The sequence below is a fragment of the Hippoglossus hippoglossus genome, chromosome 13 (genome assembly GCF_009819705.1).
Source record: "Hippoglossus hippoglossus isolate fHipHip1 chromosome 13, fHipHip1.pri, whole genome shotgun sequence".
NCBI classification, from domain to species: domain Eukaryota; kingdom Metazoa; phylum Chordata; class Actinopteri; order Pleuronectiformes; family Pleuronectidae; genus Hippoglossus; species Hippoglossus hippoglossus.
Genome location: NC_047163.1, coordinates 25,016,396 through 25,039,600, shown reverse-complemented (window position 1 = coordinate 25,039,600; position 23,205 = coordinate 25,016,396). Strand labels below are relative to the sequence as shown.

The following is a 23,205-nucleotide window of genomic DNA, read 5'->3' as shown; positions in this document are numbered from 1 at the left end:
TATAAATAGGCAAGTAGTAGTTATGGATAAAGCTGTGGTCATGGAGACACAACATTGTGTATTTATGTCTGTGTGTATGTGACAACATCATCACTTCTCTGCTCCTCCTCTGTCTCCCCCTCCTTGTGCGAGGTGTGTTTCCGAGCATCTGGATGAGAAGTAGTGTGAGGGAGGAGCTGTGGCCCGTTTTGCCAAAAATCTCTGAGCCGCTGCGATGAACACAGAACATCTGGATCAGGGAGGAACACTGTGTGAGTGTGTGAGCGTGTGTGAAAGGGAGGGAGAGTGCCAAACATATCAATCAGACTCACATCTGGCCCAGCACAAAACACAGCTGGACACACATGAGTTCATGCAGACTCAACACGGAGAATACAAAGTGAATACATACTTTTAATACAAGCTGATATTAATGACATCTACACGCACATTGTTGATCACAAACGCCACAATCTAGTAACAACTAAAACTCCAACATAACAAGCTGAAGCAAAAATATTCACAACTTTCCCCATATTTTAATAGTCTACATATGTAGGTGAACTTGTCATGCTAAATTCATCCCTTTAAAACTTTTTTTTGCATCCGTCGCTGCATCTTTCGGACAAAGCGAGGGGAGACGTGGTGTCTAAACTCACGCGAAGAAGAAGAATAGGGGGCGGGGACCGGGAGAGGAAGCAGCGATGAAGGGAGGTCAGCTTGGGTGAACAACGACATAACATCGTGTGATCGTAAGTCGTCGTCACTGCCATCTCCTCTGTAAAGGATGGCTGCTGAGACTCGAACACTCGATGGGGAACTACTATGTGTTTTTTGGCACCGGGCCTCATGTTTGTGTAGTCTACGCTGAAGTGCTTATGAGTTTTGCGTGGGTTTATGATGAGAGTGGGATTTCATTTGTGCCATTGATTTATAGATTTATTTTTATGTTTTGCCCGCCTGCCAAACCTCCCCCTCTCTCTGTTTTTATTCCTCTCGTCCTTTTTTCTTTCTTCACGCAGATGGTTCTTATTGTACGAGGTGAAGTCACAGCTATGCAAGGGCTTTGCATGTTGCATGCTGGGTAAATGTCTCCACCCTAGTGTGTCTCTACACAGACTCCATCAAAGAGCATTTACTATCAGATTTCAGTTGGTTTCACCCTTTGCCGCCCAGCGAGGGGACTATCAACTTGTTTTTTCAAAGGTCATATTTTTGTGTCCTGTCACTGTGGCACATGTGGATTTTGTGTCGTCTGTGTTTCTGAGCAACGACTCATTATTGTGAGAGCCACGACTCACAACAACAAGTGCAGAAACACATTGGTACTTATAAACTAATAAATTGGGGTAGATATCTGTACATATTTAAAAGCATTTATTTAATTTAAGGATTATTTCTTTTAGAAGAGACTTTTAGAGAAACAAATAAAAATGATTACATTAGAATAAAATATTAGAATACAATATAATTATTATTATTGTGAACAGAGGAATAGACTTCAAATTTAGAAATCTAATCTATAGAAATAGATTGAAATATTATTATTATTATTATTGTATACAGAGAAATAGACTTTGGCGCTCAGACTCCAGAGGGAAATCGAACACCATGGATGCACAAGTAAATCCCCCCCCCCCTCAGTCTGGACACTGGAGCATAAAGACGGGGCATCTCATGTTGGCTTCTGATGAGACAGTAGAAGGGGGATGACATTTTAAACTTTGACAGCCTGCAGGTGATTGACTCAAGGCGAGCTTGTTAGGTTGTAATTGGATGAAAAGACAATGAGCTGGTGGAGCTTAGAGATAGCAGGAACTGTGCATGTGACTTAGGAGGCGTGTGCAAGAAGACTGAACTTTGGCTTATAGCTTTATTACAACATTTGTGGGAAACACAGTGAGAACCTCCTCCAGCACCAGCATCTCTGTAACCTTATAGTTATAGTTTCATGTTTACCAAACATCAATTTTTAGCTCTAAGATACAAGGTTTATATTTATGCTGGCGCATGATCATGCATTACTATCCTTATATTCACTTTAGAGATAATGTAAACCTACTGTTAGAGCTGGGTTGTTGGTCCGTCTCAACTTCTTTGTCTGTTTTCCTACTTTGCATCAAACCAACCAGCCTCCTGACTCACGATTACGTGGAATTCATACGAATTATAGTGCATTACTTTTAGTAGTGTTTCCTACGAAATCTGGATGAGAACAGCCTGAACCATTCAACCCTTTCATTTTTTCTACACATATTCCAGATGTATTGTGAGTCATCTACTCTCACGAATCTTACATTGTTTGGGAACTTTGAAATTGCCACTCAGATGAGCAGGAAGTGGATTTTCATTCTGTGTATACTGGTATGTTCATGTGCCTGTCTCCCACATGTTTCAAATTTCCCAAGAGTATGAAGTATGTAAAGGGGTAACTTGATGGGTTGTGACACTCATTTTTATCACCTCATCTCTTAATTCCCTCACTTCTGCCAGTTATTTTTCTCTTGATCCGATACTATTAGTTCATTAGTCTCTTTCCCCTTGTGGCCTGGTATCTGATGCCAGATACCAGGCAGATATCCTCCTCCTCTTCCTCCTCTACTGCTGTCCCAAACCATATGAGGGCAGTTACTGGGCATCGTGTATTCCCCATCCAGTCCCCCTGTCCCCCATCCTGCTGCCATAACTCCCCCTTCTGCCTCCCTTGTGGGGTATTATGCACCGCACGCACGCACGCACGCACGCACGCACGCACGCACGCACGCACGCACGCACGCACGCACGCACGCACGCACTCACATTCACACCTGCTACAGTAGTGCTGGTGCCAACCAGGTGCCAGTTATTTGGAGATTTGCCCAGAAATGACTGGCACACGCCTCGACATGTGTGCAAACCTTACTGCAGATGGGGCTTGTATGTATTTGTGTGTGTGTGTGCATGCCTCACATGCCAGCAGAATGACTGAGCCACTTTAGCTGTTTGATTTAAATGCTCTGCATTACACACACATCTGAGCGGTGTGCATGGTGTGTGTGTGTGCACATGCTTCCAGCAAACCAGCCTTTGGCCTTACCAGTAACAGCAATGATTATGAGAAGTGATGTGTCTGTATATATATATATATATATATATAATTGCATTTAAACCCAGACCTGTGTGTAGAACAGCAAAGCGGAAAGTTCCTCTCTTCAGGATACAGCACTCAGCCATACAGATGGACATTACTTGTCTCCAGTGTAATATTTATGTACTTTCACACCCTGTTGTAGCCAGGATGCCAATAATTGGAGCAACCAGATGGTAAGACCAGTTTTTACTCAGATTACCCATTAAGACATATGGAAGAGCACAGGCAGTGAGGGAACATTTTACACACAGTCTTTCATTTCTTAATATTTTGCATTGATGCTGTATTTAAAAGAAGTCAGATTTCCTCTGTGTGCTCTGCGGTTGGTTTTAATATCATACTTCTCTTATCAGATCAACTAATGACAATTTAAATGTGTTTAAAAAATACATGTATAGAGAGCGAGTGGACCACAGTGATTGGAGTCTTAGACACGAGTCAGAGGGACCTTAAAGTCAGAGTGGAGGGTTTGAAGTGGGTACTAGAGCAGCAGGTTGTGCAGTTAACTCCGTCTTGATAAGCGGAGAGGAGCCACGGGAGGAGAGCTGTTTTTATCTCCACGTCTTCTTTTGAGGGAGGATCATGGAGGAATGAAAATAGTAATTATCATTTTTAAGCAGGTCATGTTTTGATGGCATCGTGTTTCATTATGCTTGAAAATTAGCATCGCTAAACAGGCCAGAGGGCTGAATGGTCTAATTAAGCAGCAGAGAGGACTGGAGTGTGTTCAGAGAAGGATTGGTGTGTGTGCATGTGTTTGTGTTTGTGTGTGTATGTGTGTGGGTGTCTGTGTGTATGTGTGTGTGCGTTGATCAGTTTTCGCTCAGCAGTCTTGATGTTTCTTGGAGAGATGAAAGCATCCTGCTCGATGTGTTCATCAGCGTTCACGTTGTACCTGTGTGATGTGCACTGTAGCGGATTGTCTGTATGGAGAATCAATAGAGCATCCTGGCGGGAAGTGTTTATGACTCTCTGACTGCCTTGTTAGTGCATAACGAGCTGGAATTGGTCAATGAAATCAATCCCAATTCACTCATAATCATCATGTATGAAACACACGACCACAGTTCCAAGCTCTCAGCTGGCGTTCTTTTAATTTATAGCTCAGCTCTGCTTTATTACATTATTTAATTAGCTTTTATGAGTCTCACTGTCATGTTCAGAGTAAATTTATGCATTTTCAATTGTTGTTTTAGTTTTTTGCCTTGGTCGTTATATGACAGAGAATTATTTGATTGTGATTACCTATTTCATCCTATTGAGCCTTTGTTTTTTTTTTGTGTGCCCCCGCAGTACCAGGGAGCACGTGACCCCGGAGATGAACAAGCTTCGTCAGAGCCTGAGGAGGAAGAAGCCCACCTACGTGCCAGAGGCCAGCAGACCCCATCAGTGGCAGGCTGACGAGGAGGCGGTACGCAAGGGCAAATGTAACTTCGCTGTTCGGGTGAGTTCTAGTCCAGCGCTGTACCATTCCTGACCAGTATATAATATATATTCATGGATTTCCTTCCCAGGCAGATTATTAATGGAGAACATGAATAAAGAATGAGTCATATTGACAAATGAATAATCTTCTGGGGGAAGACTTAAACTTTGCTACACATATCTCGACTAGATAAACCAAAAGGTCACACCCATTACAGTAAATGAAAGTTTCCTGGGTCTTAGCACACAGTTCATTCACCATTACTTATGCCTCTGTATATGGTTGCTCAACTATACCAGGTGCATAGGATCCTTATTTGTTCAGCACCTTGTCCTTGAACATCACAGGAGACGAGTGAGTTCAGAGGGAGCTTGAGGACAAAGCCATTCAGAACTTTTATATACTTATTACCTGAGAAAAAGATGTGAGATCAATGCAACTCCAAATATTTAAAGTATGAAGTATTGCACAATTTAAATGGTAAAACCTGAGTGAGACATATTATGGTCGACATGCACTGAATACACCACATGATGGACAGGGGTCCCACAACATCACGTCAAAACATCATTGATTGAAAATGAAATGTAGGTTAAGCTGAACCGCGCGGTGACAATAGCAGAGAGTTCACAACTCCACTTGTCTGAATACAGATTATTCCTAAACAGCTTTGTTACTTCAAAGTTTGATCAGTCTTTGGAAAAGTTGTGGAACATAGAGATAAAGTTGTATGATAAGCTGCGGTTAATCAACCATTCCAGCACAAGCAACCTGCGAGCACCCAAATGTGCACGGCCCGATGTCCAAAGTCATGTGTTGGTGTGTAGATCTATGTTGAAATATAACTATCGTTATATCTATCGTTGTGTTGGTTTGCCCTCTTATGGACATAATGTGCAAAAATAAATATTCCAATGCATTTTCATAAATAAAAGTAATAACTGGATGTTATTTGTTTGGCAACATGAGACTGAAAGATCATGACATTCACATCCTCATGCCAAATAAACAAAAATATCTTGTTATCAGTAGAATATTGGATCCTCCCAGGAACCCTGTGGTATTTTCCCTTTGGGCCAAGAACAAACTCATATTTTCGCTCTCAGCGGAGTGCCACACGTGCAATAAATGCAAAAGATGCATTATTAATGGGCCAATTTACTGATAACAAGGGCTCATCTGTGTTGCTGAGAGTCAAAGTGATTTGTTGAGGAGCTGGAGAGATGATGGCAGTAAGAGATGGAGGGCAGAGAGGGACGAATGACGACGAGGTGGAGTTATAGATTAAGGAGACCACAGGAAATGACAGGGTGAGGGATGAGGGCACACGGCGGGGACGGGGAGACATTGTGAGATATGAAATGAGGAAGGGAGATGTAGAAGTGGATAAGAGAGGCGAAGAGAAGGACAAAGACTGAATGGTGGAAGCTTGAGAAAAGGGAAAGGGAACAAAGGACGATCTGTGTGTAGGAAAAGGCAGAGTAAGCTTCTGAGGCAGGCCGATGGAAAATGGTCCTGATCGTAATGTTCCAAAGGTTCACAGGGAAATGGAGCTCAGAGCCTTACAGCAAGAGATCGTAAAAAAAATTGTTGCTTTTCCTTTTCCCTTGACTCTTCGTTCTTCTGTTCACTTCTTCTTTCTCACTCGTCTGCCTTCCCTCAGTTCTACTCCTCCAATGTATTCACGAGTCATGCACTATTAATGCCTCTTCAAGAGCTGCTGAGCTGCACCAGAGAAAAAGAAAAGTACCATTGTGAGCTCAACACTGAGAGAAAAGTTTCAGAACAGCAGTAAGTTAAGAGGAGGGGAGAGTGGAAATCCAACTAGTGATGCAAGCAGGATAAACAGATAAAGATCACTGGTTGCTTGATTTGTTTATGTCTTCGCGCCTGCGTCAGCCAGTGGCCGGACGATTTATGTTTTTGGGTTGTCTGTCTGTCCCATTACTGTGAACTACTACTACTTCAAATTGGGTTAAAAAAATGTACTTGGACTCAGGGTTGACCTGATTCAATTTGGGTGGTCAGAGGTCAAGGTCACTGTGGCCTCTTAAGCAGGATATCCCAAGTTTCCTTCAGGGAATTTCTTCTTTCAACCAGCTGTCACTTGGAGTCAAATATGAACTGATTAGATTTCAGGGGTCAAAGGTCATTTGACCTCATAAGTCTGAAAAACGATGTAGTCTCTCAACGCTCTCCATCTTTACTTTCTCTGGATATGGATAGTAGTAGCCTATGGATTAGTTTTCTGGTCTACAAGGGTAAGGGTTACTATCAATAAAGTCTATAGTATTATTATTATAGTCCAGCAATATTATATTTCGAGTTCAATTTGTTTGTTCATCATTGCTTTTCTAAAACTTGTCCTGCACTTCACCGTGGAAAGACCTAATTATTTTTTCATAGGTAGTGAGAATTTACGTGTTTTCCAATCCAACACGGTGCAGCTGCTGGGTTCAAATCAACCCCTCACACAAGCAGTGTTCTTATGAGGTCTTGCTGTTTCCCTGCTGCATATTAAGAACACAGAAGCCTTGTCATTATGGCTGTAACATTAGATTAGATAAAATCCAGCTGTCCATCCATACATACCTGTACATACATGTGTAGGCCTATACACAGGTTTTTGCTCACCGATTGTATCCACTACCATTGCAGAGCAAAAGCCAGGTGTCGGTGGTTTTTTTGGCCAGTGGTAAAGAGGCTCTTGTTGTCATGGTGTTGCAGAAAGCCATACAGGCAAAACTTGAATCTAACAAACTGCTACCTTTGGATAATTGTCGCTCTGCAGCCTCTTAAGCAGGTTTATATGATTTTAACAATCTGAGACCAAACTACTGCACTCAGAGCTCTCCTTCTTTCCTCCTCACTTGGCTCCTGACTCCAGCCGGGCTACTGGAGCTTTAATTGCGTCCCCGTTGGCTCTCCACACACCAGAGACAACAAGAAGGGATGTGAGGCTATAAATTACTCTCCTGTCCTTGTTATCAGCAGCAACATGCGGCTGTAAATCCAGTATGCCTGCTTATTAGCAGCTTCACACCTGTCAATTTCATAGCACTTACAGAAATACTGACACAAGCTAATGAGGCTTTGGTGATTATTACGTCTCGTGCTTTGGTTTTCACGTAGTTTTCAGTTCAGCTCAGTTGTTGCGTCGCTGGCCTCGAGGTTAGATGTAAAAAAAAATGTAACAACATCTGTCAACATCTGTCTGGTTCTGGCTTCATGTGTTTCTGCTTTCTTTTCTCCTCAGTACCTGGGGTTGGTGGAGGTGGAGGAGTCGAGAGGGATGCATGTATGTGAGGACGCAGTGAAGAAGCTAAAAGTTGTACGTATCCCTCACACACACACACACGCACACACACACACACACACACACACACACACACACACACACACACACACACACACACACACAAACACGCTCACACACACTCACACACGCTCCTTGTCTTATGATGTTGTTATCCCTCAAGGACGGTGCTATTATCAGAACACCTGCGTCACTCCTGAACATAAAACATTGCAACATCCCCTTTGTTCTGGGCTCATTTGCCCGTTCATGCAGTCTCTGTTGATTGACTGACAGACGGAAGTGCCACCACAACGCTCAACACTCTCCCATGTTGTGGTTTTTTTCTTCTTCATCACTTTAATCTCCTACATCTTCCTCCCTGGTTGGTCTTATTCCATATCTGTCGGCCTGGCTGCTCATCAGTCGCTCTCTGTCTGATCCCACTATACCCAAGAGAGCGGAAAATGAGATCTGAGCTAACATAGACACATATAAACACATACTGGCACACACACACACACACAAACACACAGTTTGGCCCCTTGGGAAGCTGGATTGGATCAGGGAGCGTGTGAACACAGTGACACAGACTGGCCAGTGTCACACACTCAGTGGTTCTGCACTGAAGCAATGATGTGTCTTTTGTCACTTTCTTCACAATCTTCCCATCTGTAGCTCTGCCACCACTTCTCTTGAGCAATGGGATCCAACCGGACCTTTGCATGAGAAACCGAGAAGCATATCTTCTGTTTCCAACGTACAATCATTCTATAACCTGATTTAGCTTTCTCAGAGAAGTTTATTTTGCACATGAGAAATGTTTTGTGCAGCGATTCAAATCTCCATTTAGTACAATTTTCCTCTTTTAATTCTCCCTGATGGATCAATTCTGTTTCTTTCCATCTTCTATCTTCATCAGCATCTTTCTTCTGCAGCAGCCCCTCCTCTCTGCAGATTCTTGCACTGAAAACATTTCTTTCGAGTTGCCCCCTCCCTCCACGTCCTCTTTCAGCTTTCATCTCCTTCTTCGCCCCTTTCCCTCCACTACTCCTTGTGTCTTCACCTCCGTTCTCACTCCCTCTCTCTTCCTCTTGGTAGGATTATGCAAAAATGGAAGCTTGTCATTGCTTTGCTGTGGGTTTCAAAGCCACTTTCTGCAGTGCTCCGATTTTTGCACACACACACGCACATGAAAACACATGCACACACAGAGCTCCACACTCTTCTTCAGCTCATGTATTTTTAGCATGGCCCATGCTGAGTGTGTTATTAGCTCTGCCTGGTGTCCTCCTCTGGAGAAATGACTCCTGGTGCCAGCTGGCACAGTTTTTAGCTCTGCCTGCCTCTCCGCTTCTTAACCCACTGCTACCTCATTTGCTTGTAAGGGTGTAATGATCGCCTTACATAACTGCAAATGAAGGAGCAAAACAGGCTGTTCATGCTAATAGCTTGTTGATTGCACCTCTGCAAGAATCAGTCAGGAAGCACCTGGTGAAACGGGCCAATGATTGAAGCACATTTACGATGTAACTTGATCTCTTGAGTTATAAATCATTCACGTTCTCTACTTTTCTGTCTTTTTTAGAGCGGGAAGAAGACAGTAAAGGCAGTGTTGTGGGTTTCCGCTGATGGTCTCAGGGTGGTCGATGAAAAAACAAAGGTAAGAAAACATTTGTTTTTGCATGTGTCACCTCTGTTTCTTTGTTTTGTCCTCCTCTCTTGCTTCCCTGCTTGTTTACCTCATCACTCTCTTAGCCACAAAGATGGCAGATTTGTGTTACACATGTATTTGTGTTGTCAGCCTCTGAAGATAAACAGATATACCTCCACCAAGGCCCAATAGTCCCCTTAAATTCAATCAAGTCACAAAAAATAGTACACACTCATATATTAGTCCTCTAATTGTGCCTGATTTTTTCCATCAAGATCTATTATTCCCTGGGAATTTGGTAACAACGTAAAAAAACGAGAGAAATCCTGGAACTGCCTCCTGATGCGGATCAGCACCGAAATGTTTTTTTCCTCCTTTCCTCCCTGACCCATATCACATCCTTTCACTAAGTTTTGTGGAAATCTATCCTGTAGTTTTTGTGTAACCCTGCTTACTAACAGACAAACACAAATGATGACATAAAGAAACTGTTTGCTGAACAACAGGTGACAGAAATGTCTCCTTAATCTCTGACACATGTTAGTATAGTATTTTCGGCCTTTTATTTCCCCATATTCAGGTAAGAGACGTTTTCCATCCTCAGACCAACAACAGCAGCCTGGTTTCAGAGCTGATATATGTGACTCATGGTATCTTGCTGAAAATGCATAGTGGGGGAGGGAAGATCAAGTAAACACAGACACACACACACACATGCACTTGAGCAGTGTCTGGTGGCCAGGGAGGCCTCCTACTGCTTCTATTGAAAGAAGAGCTGAATATAGAGCGATACAGAATAGAGGAAAGAGGGAGAGAGCCCAGTGGAGCAGCATCTCCCTCACCCGCACTTGCTCTGCTTTACAGTGATGTGTTTCAGGTAGATAAACAGTATCCTTTCCCTCTCTGCCACAGAGTCCCAGTGTTTTACAAAACATTTTAAAGACACACTTTGTAGCAGTAGAGCTGGTGCCCCACGTATGGGGACTTGGGTTCTCATGCAGGTTCAATAAAGGCAAAATGACCCCCACATTTTTTTGGTTTCAAAAGACGCACTGCTACACTGGGACAGATGTTTCTTCCTCAGATGTTTCTTCCTCAGGCGTTCCTTCCTCAGTAGCCATATCACAGTCCCGGCTGAGGACCAAAGGTGATGGGCCTTTTCTGTCAGGGCTCCCAGTCTTTGGAACAATCTCCCTGAGGAGACATACTCCTTATCCTCATTTAAATCTCTCTTAAAGACGCATTTTTATAGATGAGCTTTCTCCTAGTTCTGATCTTACCTACTATTTTAATCAGTTTTGATTATTGTTTTATTTATATTTACTTTATCTCACTCTTTTCTCATCTGTAACATTTTTTTATTTTGTATTTGCGCTGAGCTTCAAATTGATTTGAATTGTTTCTTTTAGTTTCTTAAAGCACCTTATGACCCGTGTTTTAAAAGGTGCACACCAGCACAAATAATCCCCAAACAATGAAATATTCCCCAGGAAATGCTAATCTAATCTAATCTATTTCTGTTTAAATATTGTTTGCAACAAACCACAGTGCAGCTGTTTTGAAACCATTACCGTGACTCATGATTTAAGTCTTGGACTTGGGGTCAGGAAGGGCTGAGGAACTAACACTGCATTAGATTGTCTTCTCTTTAACCTTCTTTTAATCCTCCTTTATGTTCTTGTCTATATCTTGTTAACCAGTGGCTTACCTGACATGTAGCTTAGAATCCGACATAAATGTTTAATGTGGGTTAAAGTTATTACCTCCACCAAGGAGGTTGTTTTCACCCCTGTCCATTTGTTTGTTGGTTGGTTTGTTGTACAGATTGTCACAAAACTTGTAAGAAGGAGCCAGGAGAGAAGCTGTTACATTTTGGGATGCATCAAGGAATTTTTGTCTTTAACATTGTGTGAGGGCATTTTTCAACATTTTCCTTGACTTCTCAGAGAATAATTCATGGATCTTGTCCAAAAATATCAGACACGTTGAGGGGACTGATATCTATGAGTGTGTGTAAAAAAAAAAAAAAAGTGGTTTCATAAGGGGGATGTTCCAGTTCTCTATATGTGAAATAAAGTTTCCACATATTTGCTCAAGCAAAATTCATTTAAATTAATTTCACTCCAGATATTTTCCCCAGGAGTGTGTAGTGATTAAAAACAAAGAAGAGTCAACGTCTGACCCAAGTGTTCATCAACCCTAAATGAAAGCTAATGTTGCGAAGATGTTAACTATAAGCCTCCTGCCTCCACCCATGAATCAGCATGTATGCCCTTCATAACACCCACACATTAGTCCAAGCCTGTGAATGTACAGTACACGTGGGTTAATGTGGGTGAGCATGAGAGTCACAGCTCCTGACGACCTTGGTGATGCATCAATAGAAAGAAAGAGTCAAGTCTTTTTCTTTGAAGCAGTTTCTCTGTGCACAAGGCTGAGCAGCTTCTCTGCTTAGATACAAAAGCCTGAGTCACACACTTCTGTGCTGTGTTCTTCCTTTCAGTGATGTAAGGACGTGATCTGAGTCACCTTTTCCCACACACACACGCAGAAAACTCTAGAAAACACACCGATAGATGTGTTTCTATAGGATGAACAACTTACTGTACCAGTGAGGGGGAGCGCACACACACACACACACACACACACACACACACACACACACACACACACACACACACTGCTCTCCGCTCAGCCTTTTGCCTCGGTACCAGCATCCCCCTTCAATCACTAATTGGCGCACAATGAATGGCCTGTTTTTCCTTCACCTCTTTCTCCGCAAATCCTTCCTTTTTTCTCCTCATTTCCCGTCCTCCCTCTTCCTCTATTCCCCCCCCCTCTCTTTGTTTTTCGCCGACACTGGAGGAGAGGAAGGAAGTGCATGGATGAGTGTGTGAATACCTCTTTCTCTCTCTTCCCTTTCTTCTGTGTTTCGGCGCTTGTTTTCCTTCTCTTTCTGTTTTTGGTGAGTCAAAGAGGTGAGCCGGGGGCCCCTTAATGTACACAGAGAAGGAGAGGGGCCCCTCTTAGTCTCCTCTATCGTGTCTATAGACAGTGAGACAGCCTGAATAACCCTTTTTAGTGAAGGACGGGTAAGTAGAGAGAATATCCCTGAGGTGAGCAACAGGGTTCAGGGCTATTAGTGTCCCTTTCTTTTCTGTCACTGGTGGATGTATACATAGGCTGGAGGGATGAGCACTTCCTCAGGTTAACTAAGGTTGAGAGCAGTGTGTCAAGCTCTGGATCAGTCTATAACCTGGTGTCCTATTATTGAAGGTCATGTATTTGGTTAGAGAGACAATATCCTGTCAGATGTGATTTGATGAGATCTACAGTGTAGACAACTGGACTGACTTCGATTCTCTCTGTGTCTGTTCCCTTCCGTCTCTCTTAGGACCTCATCGTGGACCAGACCATAGAGAAGGTTTCATTCTGTGCTCCTGACCGTAACTATGACAAGGCCTTCTCCTACATCTGCAGAGACGGGACCACCAGACGCTGGATGTGCCACTGCTTCATGGCTCTCAAAGACTCGGTGAGTGGACAAGTAACCTGCCATCGACCATTCAGGGACAGTAGTTAGGTCCAAGCCAAGATAACGTCTGTTCCACTCGTTTTTTGACTCTTACTCAGCCTTTCTTTCTTGATAAAAGTTCCTGGATAAATCAGCATCCAGCATTAGTTCTTAAAAATAGTTGGTTTGCACACAATAAACTCCCATAAAAAAATGACCAGTGTCAGCATAGGTGCTCACATGGTGAATAACTTGGTGTTATCCATATCCATAAGAATCACCACAGCAGTCTTTCTTGTAGTCTCTGCTGTCTAAAAAACTCTACCCCCTTTAGTACTTTCTGGCCTGAAGTATCTGCACAAGCTGCAGCCCCACACAGAAAAATATTAGATATTGTGTAATAAAATGAATGCTCTTATTTCAACAAAAAGAGTGAACCCAAGAAGATATTGTTGAGTAATCCTCAGTTCCAAGGCTGTACTTTATTCATTAACTTTATTACTAATGTCACCAGGGTTTTCTTACACTTGGAACAGAACCTGAAAGTTATTGTTTCCCTTTGGCTCACAATTACATTTTTACAACTTTTTTTTTCTTCCAAATTAAGAAAGAGGTATTTCAGTCTTATCTTGGACATTATTCATTTTATTGTCAGGTGAGCTCTTAAAAGTGTGTTTGTTTCAATCCAGAGAGGCGTTGATAAGTCTATAAAATTATTATTTGTTAATTTTAAAAAACACAGATTTTGATGATGAAATATTAATCAAGGACATGCATGTATTCATATATTTTTTCTTGGTTAAACTTCTGTAGTGTGAGGCTTTTTTGATTGTATACGTTTTATAAGATATAATCAGATGTCATGTTGGAGCCCTGAAATTGTTCTCGACATTTCACACACTTAACAGTGACCCAGGTAATAGAAGTAAATAATCACAGCTTCAGCCATATTTAAAATGTTGAACCCACACTAACACACAGTACAATCTTGAACCATGTATCATCAAGCACATAAATCCATTTTGAAGCACTAACGTCTAAGTATAGATGGGATTTGTGGTGTGAATGTAATGGATTCATTTGTTATGTTGCCAGCATAACCTATTGATTTTTAACCCCTCATGTTTATTTGACTCACCTCGGGATGAGGAGGTTGAGATTTAATGACGACTGCAATAGAACCAGTCTCGTCATGGTGCATTGTGATTTCAGCCCCAATCGTGGTTTCATCAGCTTAGACTCTGAATTGAATTATTAATGTGAATGGAAGAGAACGTTGCACAGACCTGCGGGATTAGGAGTGAGGATTAGACAGAAGCCCACAGAGTTATCTGTCCATCTCTGTGTCTCTGTTTTAACTGCACATACTCTGTGTTTACTGAACTGTGTCTACCCTAGCTGTCTGTGCAGAGAGAAGAGGTGATGTCAGGCAGGAATGCGATGGGAAAGTAGGACTAAATTGCAGAAAGCTGGTTGGAATTAGTTGCATTCAGAGGCACAAGGCACGCTGACGTTTAACCAGGTGTTAGGTTGATAGTTGCACTCGAATCACTGTGGCATCTCTGTTACACGTGATTGTACGGATTTGATTTTAAGGTTGTCATGAACATTAAGCACATACTACATACAAACTCCTCTGTGTGTTCAAACCCGTATTCTGTTTTTTAGAAAGTGTTAAAACCATCAGTGGGTGTAACCTTAAAGTTCTTTTAATCGCTGCCTTTTTTACTCCACTAGGGGGAGAGACTGAGCCATGCAGTTGGCTGTGCCTTCGCTGCTTGTCTGGAGAGGAAGCAGCGCAGGGAGAAGGAGTGCGGCGTGACGGCGTCCTTTGATGCCAGCCGCACCTCATTCGTTCGCGAGGGCTCCTTCCGTGCAAACTCCGCGTGCAACCAGCAGGGCAGCAGCAGCGAGCGGGATGACAAACTGCAGGACAAGAAGAAAGGTAGGAGGGTATTTCAAAGTGTGAACCACAGACTGTATAAAAAGATGGAAGGCATGACTGCTCCTCAAAAGGGAAGCCAATGCACCTCAATGGCCTCCTGGTAGCGGGCAGAAGTGCAGGTCGAAAATCCTACATCCCCCATATAAAACTTCATGATTGACAGCTGAAACTGATTCGTGATTGGTCGAGCGTGAGTATCGGCAGGACCTCGATACCGCTGTTTCGCTACTGCACAGGCTCTAAATGACGTCTTTGGAGCAAGATGGCAGTTCATATCCAGGATATTTTGGCTTAATTTCTGGAAATGGAGATGCATCGTCTATCTTTATATACAGTCTAAAGCAAACACGCATAGGCAAACATTTACTTCAATAACCTTTATGTATATATATATATATATATATATATTGGAAATATGTCATCTTTATGGGACATGAATAATGTCTTGATCTATCCTACTTGTTTCCCCAGCAGACCAGCCCTCTGGCATCCCAGCTCTCCCACCTGGCTCCGCCTCCCCGCCCGAGGGTGCAGCGTCCCCCATGGACCGCCAAGAACCAGGTGGGCCTCACGCCATCCCTCGCCGCCACGCGCCCATCGAGCAGCTGGTGCGTCAGGGCTCGTTCCGGGGATTCCCAGCACTCAGCGGGAAGAACTCCCCCTTCAAGAGGCAGCTGTCGCTCCGCCTCAACGACCTGCCATCCACTCTGCAACGCAAGACTGACTTCCAGGACAAGAACCCTGGTGAGTTGAGAAGCTATTGAAGTAAGACTCACAGGTGAGGTGGACTCATCGAGGGACGAGCCATATGCTTCCTGTTATCTGCTGTTGATGAGGGTCAGAAGGTCCCAACCTAGCTGTTCTCACCCGTTTATAGAAACACACTGATCAGTCATTTTGGTTGTTAAAATGTCACTATGTTAAAGAGGGGTTGGGGACCGTACAGTTTTTTGCAGTTGTTCCTACAATTTCCTCAAACAAGAATTATATTACATTTCAGCCTTCACTAGAAAACAAGAAAACAAAACAAGAAAAACAGCAAATCTTAGGTTCTGTGGTTGTGTCATTGCTCACCACCTTCTTCAAACACTTATTATCTGACATCAGTGGCGGGGAAAGGACTGTCAGGAAAATTCCACAAAAATGCTTGTTTTAACATTTGTCATATGATTATGAATTGCTAAATACATTGTTAATGTTTGATTTTGTGTCTTTGTAAAAATTACTTTTTGATAATATATTGAGGTACATTGAGGATTATTGAAATTTCTACTTTACTTTTGTTATTTATGTTAGAAAAAAATGATGCCAACTTAGTACTGTTTTTTATTATGACTTCATGGGGGATAGTGTTACTGTGTGTTAGTCAAAGGATGGTGCTAAGAAAACATAAGTAATGCTACAAAGGGCCTTTATAAAGTGAACTGTATGTTCCCACCACAATAACATTTGCACAGTCCCTTAGAGGGGAAGGAGTCACAAGCCAAGTCAGTACTAGATTTAACAGAAGTTGCCCTAACATGGTAAGAACTGACTGTTCCCTTAAATTTTATTTCAAAAGCACTTGAAACAGCATGTGGATCATATTTGGTGAGTAAATCAAACTGAAACAGTTTCCACAGACACTTTACTAGACTGACACCTTTAAAGCTGCTGAGTAAAAACCTCCCACATCACACTAGAATGATTCCTCATGTCAGATACGTGGCTCAAAATAAAAGCATATTTTCCAGCTGTTATCGCAGAGGAAAGTCGAGCATATTGGAGGTGAATGCTGAGGCTTAAATATAGAAGCCATGAGATCAATACACTTTATTAACATTTGTCTCAGAAGTGATCAATTCACTTGATATCAAAATGCCTCCTACAGTGAAGAAGGGGATGGCTCCCTTGCATATAGGACTTTTTTTTTTTCTCAAACTCAAGTCCCCAAATCATTTTTAGTTATTAATTAATAGCTTAGTTATGTCCCCGTTTATAGACACAAACAGAAGCTATGCACTCAGGAACTGTGTGTTTCACTTGCATTGTGGTGGTTTGCAGACTGGAGCAGTATTTACTTTTCCATTTGGCTTTGGTGTGACATCCCCGAGCCCTGACTGGAGAGGTCTAACCAATCATATTACAGAATGAACCTTCAGTGTAATCCACAAACTTTCTTTTCATTGAATGTGGCCCAAGATAAAAAGCAGTTACGTGAAGTGCTGTCAGTGCAACAGCACTGATGCCTGTTGCCTCTGCCACTCCGAGAGCTCCTGGCATTTTACTAAGACCAATTAATAATAACTGACTCACCCTCACAGGTTGATGTACACACACACACAGGAACACTCGCACACAGACACACCAACTCAGTGTGGTGCCACAGGATCAGAGTGCTCAGTAGCGAGGCTGATTACAGTCATTAGCAGAGATGAGAGAGTTGACACGGGCGCTCCTCTGACTGGAATACTAAAGCACAACAAGCACCTCCCACTCTCACTCCATTCATTATATTCTCCTCTTTCATTTCTGCCTGTTATTCTTCAATAAATGTTAGTGTATATGTCCAGTGGCAGTGGATTTGGTGGAAGGTTGAATCCTAAATGCATGGTAGCTACTATCTCTCCCTCGTACACAAACACAGCAGACACAAATCCACTGCCTCCCAGCTTCCTTGTGACTCTCTGAACAATTGGTGTATTGATTTGTGTGGTCAATCTGCTGTCCTGGTTAGCCTTCAGAAAGCTTTCTACCAGCCCTTACACACACACACACATAGACACACGTGTGAAGGGCTTGGAGTGCTTGTGAACTATGTGGGACATTCACAAGAGAAGAGTCAGTTTTAGTAGAACTAAGCAAAGACGACCCATCTTTAACGGGAGGCCTTACACATGCCTGCAGCCCCCTCTGCACCCTCCAATATCAATTAGTGACTGTAGCTACAATGCACACAGATGAGAGAGACATGCTCAAGAGTGGGCTTGAATCGTTCTGCAGTAGGATTCCTGGAGGTGTAGGGATCTGACCCACAATGGGCCCATCTATGGAAAACATGTATTAATTTACTAAGTCCCACTCCTCTATGTATGTATCTCAATTCAGGAGCTGCATCCTTCAGAGGACGCAATCTGCCCGGGGCATAGACCTCGTAGGCCGAACCGAAATTAGACAGACTAGTGTTTCCGTTCAGTGTCATAAGCTCATCCCGCCTCTTATTCTGTTGCTCAGCAAAAGAGCTGAAGTTGGACACGACAAGAAAGTTTTAATGCCCCTTGAGTTTTTAACGTGTACCGCTGTTTGGTTGACTTGAAGTGTGCTACTCAAGTATTGAACGTCTTGTTGCCTTCCAGCGTCATTACCTCTTTGAAAAAAGGTTTTGTCACCAAAGCACAATGAATCCAGGGATAGGTTGAAGGATCCACCCATTGGAACCTTTGTTTCTCTGGCATAAATGATGCATTTGTTGGCTGCATTCGAAGGAGCCTTTAAAATGGGACAGCATAGTCACACCGGAGTGCAGCCGCGAATTGAGACACAGCACATTCTTTCCTCTGCATGAGAATGTTATGAAACTGTACGACAGTGTCAAAGTAGCCATCAAACTCTTCTTTGACAATTCTTTTTTTGGGCAACTGTGTATATGTGTGAGTATGGATTGGCTCAGCAAAAAGGATGAGGGAGTGGAGGAGAGGAGGAGGCAGCGAAAGGAGTAAACAAAAATCCTGAGGCCTCTCTGAGGGAGACGAGGGAAAAAGGAACAGGGAATTAGATATAATATCTATTTATATCTGAGGTCTGTGCAGAGTTTTAAAGCTGTAGTTCAAACCAAAGTCAGATGGGAACATTATGCCGCTTTAATCCCTCGCTAGGAGGATCAGTTTCAATTTGAAAACATGGATAAACTAATCCAAATTCACCTCTAAATTGGAGTCATCCCAAGGCACGAAACATACAAGGCAATGATGCCACTGAATGAGGCAGGGTAGTTCATGGGCCTTCACACAGTGCTTAACCTATAAACATCCTTGTGTGCAGGAACCTTTTTATTTTCAAAAACAAGATGCTGATTAGCACAATACGAGAATCTTGTGTTCTGTTAATTCTCTATCCTCTTTAGTTTCTGTTTTTGATCCTAACTGGGTCTTTCAACCAAATTAATATATATTTTTCTCTCTGTTTGTTTGTCGTCCTACTCATCCCCCTCCTCTCCCTTCCATCTCATCTTTTCTTTCTTTCCCTGATCTCCATTTCTTTCTGTGCCCAACTCCTCCCCTCCCTCTGTTCTTCTCTTTCTTGCTGGTACCAGAGATGGATATGGGGTTGCCAGATGAGGGAGACTGTTGCATCAATGCCCTGTGTAGCCAGATCAACACCTCCTTCACCCATCCATCGGAGGAGCTTTTTTGCAACCCCTCCATGTCAGTGAACGGCCCTCCAACCGGAACTGTGCCCCCTGTACTGCCCCCACCGCCTGCACCGATGCAGGGTAAGAAAGACTGCATCAGATCAATAGTAATGGTGAACTATCCTCAGTGGTGAGGAATTTATTGCACTTTCTAAATCTTTTATTTCATTCCCTTAGCCAACTCCTCCTGGGTGCAGCCAGAGCCTCCACACCACTCTCCTCCTCCGTCTGTGGCAATGCAGATGCAAAGCGGACACAGACGCACACCATCCGAGGCAGAACGATGGCTGGAGGAGGTCTCGAAGGCCATCAAGGCTCAACAGAGCCCTCCCCCAGGCCCCACTATCCCCATCATCCCTGGACCGCCCACAATGTCGATTCATCAGATGTCCAGTCAGACAGCCATGTCAGCTGCCCCAGTGTCCACTGTCTCCATGGCCCTTGGCACCATGACCAAACCTCTCATCTCGGGCACCTCTGTCCTCTCAAGTCAGGCCTCAATGCCCCTTCCACCCATGTCGATATCATTAGTTCCTCTAATACCAGGCCCTCCAGTGTCAGGGCCTCCTATGTCCCTTCCTTCCATGTCAATCCCCACGATGTCCGGTCCAAGCATGTCTGGGGCTCCCATGATCCAGCCATCTCTTCCTGGGCCCCCAGGCTCCCTTCCAAGCTCCATGCAGCCCTTCCCCTTGGCTTTTGATGCTTGCCCGGCCGCTGTGGGAATGTTTGCCAGCCAGCCTGTTCAGCAAGCATTTGTGCCCATGCAGACCTACATGCCAGGCCTGGCCAGCAGTATGACCTACCCCAACGCTAGTGTGCCTGTCGTGGGCATTACGCCATCGCAAATGGTGGCCAATGTGTTCTGCACCGCCACAGGTTCATCAGGTGCAGGTGGAGCCATAGGCTCGGCTGGAGGAGGACCCAAAGTAGGGGCACTCGGAACGGTTGGCCAGCACCAGTCTTACCAAGGAGCACCTGGTGCAGTCGGTTCTACTGGTGGGTTTTCCACACCACCATTCTCTTCCACGCCGCCATTATCATCCGCTATCAATGGCCTCCCACTACATAGCAGCGCCATGATGAACCTCCAGAATGGGACGTCCAACAGTGGCGGGAATGGTGGCAGCAGTAGCAGTTGGCCACCAGAGGGCAGCCAGCTAACAGCTCCAGTGGCTAGCAATTCTCAAGATGATGATCGCTTTGAGGCCAAGTGGGCAGCACTGGAGACCAAACCAGCGACTCAGCAACCAGGAAATAAGGCGCCTGCTGCAGCAGCGAACCCATTTTCCAACAATCTACAGAAGACTTTTGAAATTGAGCTCTAAGACAAACTCGGCCTCCCAAAGCTGTAAGGGTAGTCCTGGAGTTAAAGCCTGAGTAAGATAGGCACTAAAGGTCCCTACAGTTAGCTTAGCATCTGACCTGTGGCCGCCTAGCAACTTGTTAAAATATCTGAACAGAGGCAGTACTATTATGATATTAATTGCTTTCTTTACACTCCCATGAGAGCTTGTGCGAAGGTTGGCAGGTTGTTAGGCAGCCATTGGAGGATCAGGCACCAGACTGGATTAACTGAATCTTTCAACTCCACCTGCTACATCCTCTATTCCCTGCTTTCACCGCTCCACTCTGGCTTTACTTTACCTGCTGCAAGTCCCTGGATGTACTGTACACGCCCCTTTGAGAACACTGTGGGGGCACAGTTCAGCAGTTTCTTTCTCTAAAAGGGGACTCCACTCGGATGCATTCCAATTCTTTGAGATGTTTTTGGCAGATTGGTTTCTGGTGGAGATGCAGTTGATTGATTTCTGGACTTATGATCAGACTTTTGCTGATCTTAGCCATGCACAGCGGAAGCTTGGATACCTGAAATGACTAGCCAATGATGGATGACCTGACCTGACTAACCCAAAAGGACAAACTTACCAATAGTAGAGATTTATGGCCAAAATTATTTTTATTTATTGTATTTTATTTTTTATTTTAACAAGTTATATATACTTTAAAATCAATTTGAAAGCAGTGTTTCAGGAGGGTTGTTTTTTTTATATCCCCCATATTTATTTTTGTTGAACCTTAAAGAGGAGGGAAACTATTTTGGTAGCAAACAAGTTAAACATATGACTGCACAGCAGTAGAGGGAAATCATTGCGGGAAACTGAGTCATGTAACAAGAACCAAAAAGCCAGGCCTGACAGTACAGCAGTGTGTAGTGAGACATGTGGAACTTTAAGTGTATATAGCGGCATGTTTCTTCCACCCGTTGGCCCTCACGTATATATGCTCCACTGCAGCTGAGGTCAGGTGGGTCAGTGTGGCTTCACTTTGGCTCTGTAGCTCATCTGTGTTGCTAACGCCTTTCTTAAAGGGCACTAGGACATGAAAAATCACTTCAGGATATCCAGCACACAGACACTCTGGACAATACAGCACAACCGTCCTTTGGACTCCGACATCATCTCCAGACAAACCCAAGAACTCGAACAACTCAGTGGAAATGAAATAAAAAATAAATAATCTACAACACTGTGCAACTGGTTGAAAAAAAGATGCACTACATTCCAACTTTCATAAATCCTCAAATATGTTCAAACACAGGGTATAGTCTCATCACGTACAGTATGATTGTGTATTCACCTTTGGTATACTGCTGGATCCGTTGCAGTGGTACTGAAGAGGAACATGAGCAAACATAGACTGAGGCATGACAACTGAAACAACCAAAAATCAGTGAATGAGATCTGTTACAGAACTATGAGAGATAACCGAGATTGGATTTATAGATTAGCAGATAGAGAAGAAGAAGAAGAACAGCTGAAGAATAAATGTCTAGAGGAAAAAAGGGAGGTAAACCTGTATGTGTGAGACTGAAGGAGAGAATGGAGTTATACCTTTAAAAAACGAGATGGAGGAAGTCTGAAGGAAGGAAAAAGAGAAAATATGCCAGGAAAAAGACAGATTGTGTGAAAATATTAAGAATAAACACGCATTCAGTTTACAGAGTGCTGTCTGCCATTTTTAAATCCTTTCTTTTGCCTCAAGGTCAAAAACCAGTCCCGACTTCAGCATCATCTCCTCAACTCTTCAAACTCACAAACAAAACGTTTCATTATATTTCAAAGAAATCTTGCTTTCTATATATTACAATTTCATACACAGTATGTACAACTCCCTATATATAAAATTTTATTTATTAAAGAATTCTGTGTTGCTGCCTTGAGTCATACAAGTCCAGGTCTATTCAAGAGGAAGAAGAAATGTTCTTTCTCAAAGGGCTTTTTCCACAGGTTGTTTCTGTATGTTATATAACCTGTAATCCGGCCAGAGATCCTGTTATGTTTCCTGGGAATTGAATTGTATGGATATGAATTGCCACTGATTAGGTTTTCAGCTCATTAATGCCCCACAGTTTACTGGCTCTCTTCCTGCGCCAGTGATCCCCTCTGGCAGTCTGCTTTCTCAGAGGTCCTACATTTCTGTGCCACCGGCCTCATTTACACCATCTCGGTTTCCTCCCAGGGTTTTCAATCAATACTTCTTCCCATTTCAAACCACTCCAAACTGCTCCCTCTATCAGGCAAAGACAGATTCCCTCATGAAATCAATGCTTTTGTTTTCGCTGAAAATTTATTTTAGCCTTCCACTATTGTTTGCGCGCCCTCCAAATTTATAAATGTGGGTTAATTGTGTTCTGCTTTCAAGCAAACTAAATGACCTCATAAACTTGATTGTAAAAACCATAGTTAAGTGATGGTAACAAAGCGAACCAGTTTATTTTTAATCTTTATTTACAGAATTTTTGTATTTAAACCTACATATTTGTATTGTAATTACATTGTACAAAAGATAAATAAAGTAATATAATATTA

General features: G+C 43.1%; 1 protein-coding gene across 3 annotated transcripts in view; it reads left to right on the top strand.

The window, feature by feature from the left end:
• The window catches only part of numbl (NUMB like endocytic adaptor protein), a 61,818-nt gene extending 38,613 nt beyond the window's left edge, over positions 1–23,205 (top strand). For 2 of the 3 annotated variants that reach the window (XM_034604203.1, XM_034604200.1), the window contains exons 2-9: positions 4,403–4,553; positions 7,792–7,866; positions 9,419–9,493; positions 12,879–13,019; positions 14,736–14,943; positions 15,415–15,687; positions 19,235–19,414; positions 19,511–23,205. In XM_034604203.1, coding sequence (XP_034460094.1) covers positions 4,428–4,553; positions 7,792–7,866; positions 9,419–9,493; positions 12,879–13,019; positions 14,736–14,943; positions 15,415–15,687; positions 19,235–19,414; positions 19,511–20,661 — 2,229 coding nt within the window. In that variant the 5' untranslated portion in view covers positions 4,403–4,427 and the 3' untranslated portion in view covers positions 20,662–23,205. The remainder of the gene's footprint in view (positions 1–4,402; positions 4,554–7,791; positions 7,867–9,418; positions 9,494–12,878; positions 13,020–14,735; positions 14,944–15,414; positions 15,688–19,234; positions 19,415–19,510) is intronic. The other variant, XM_034604201.1, reaches the window with a different exon arrangement.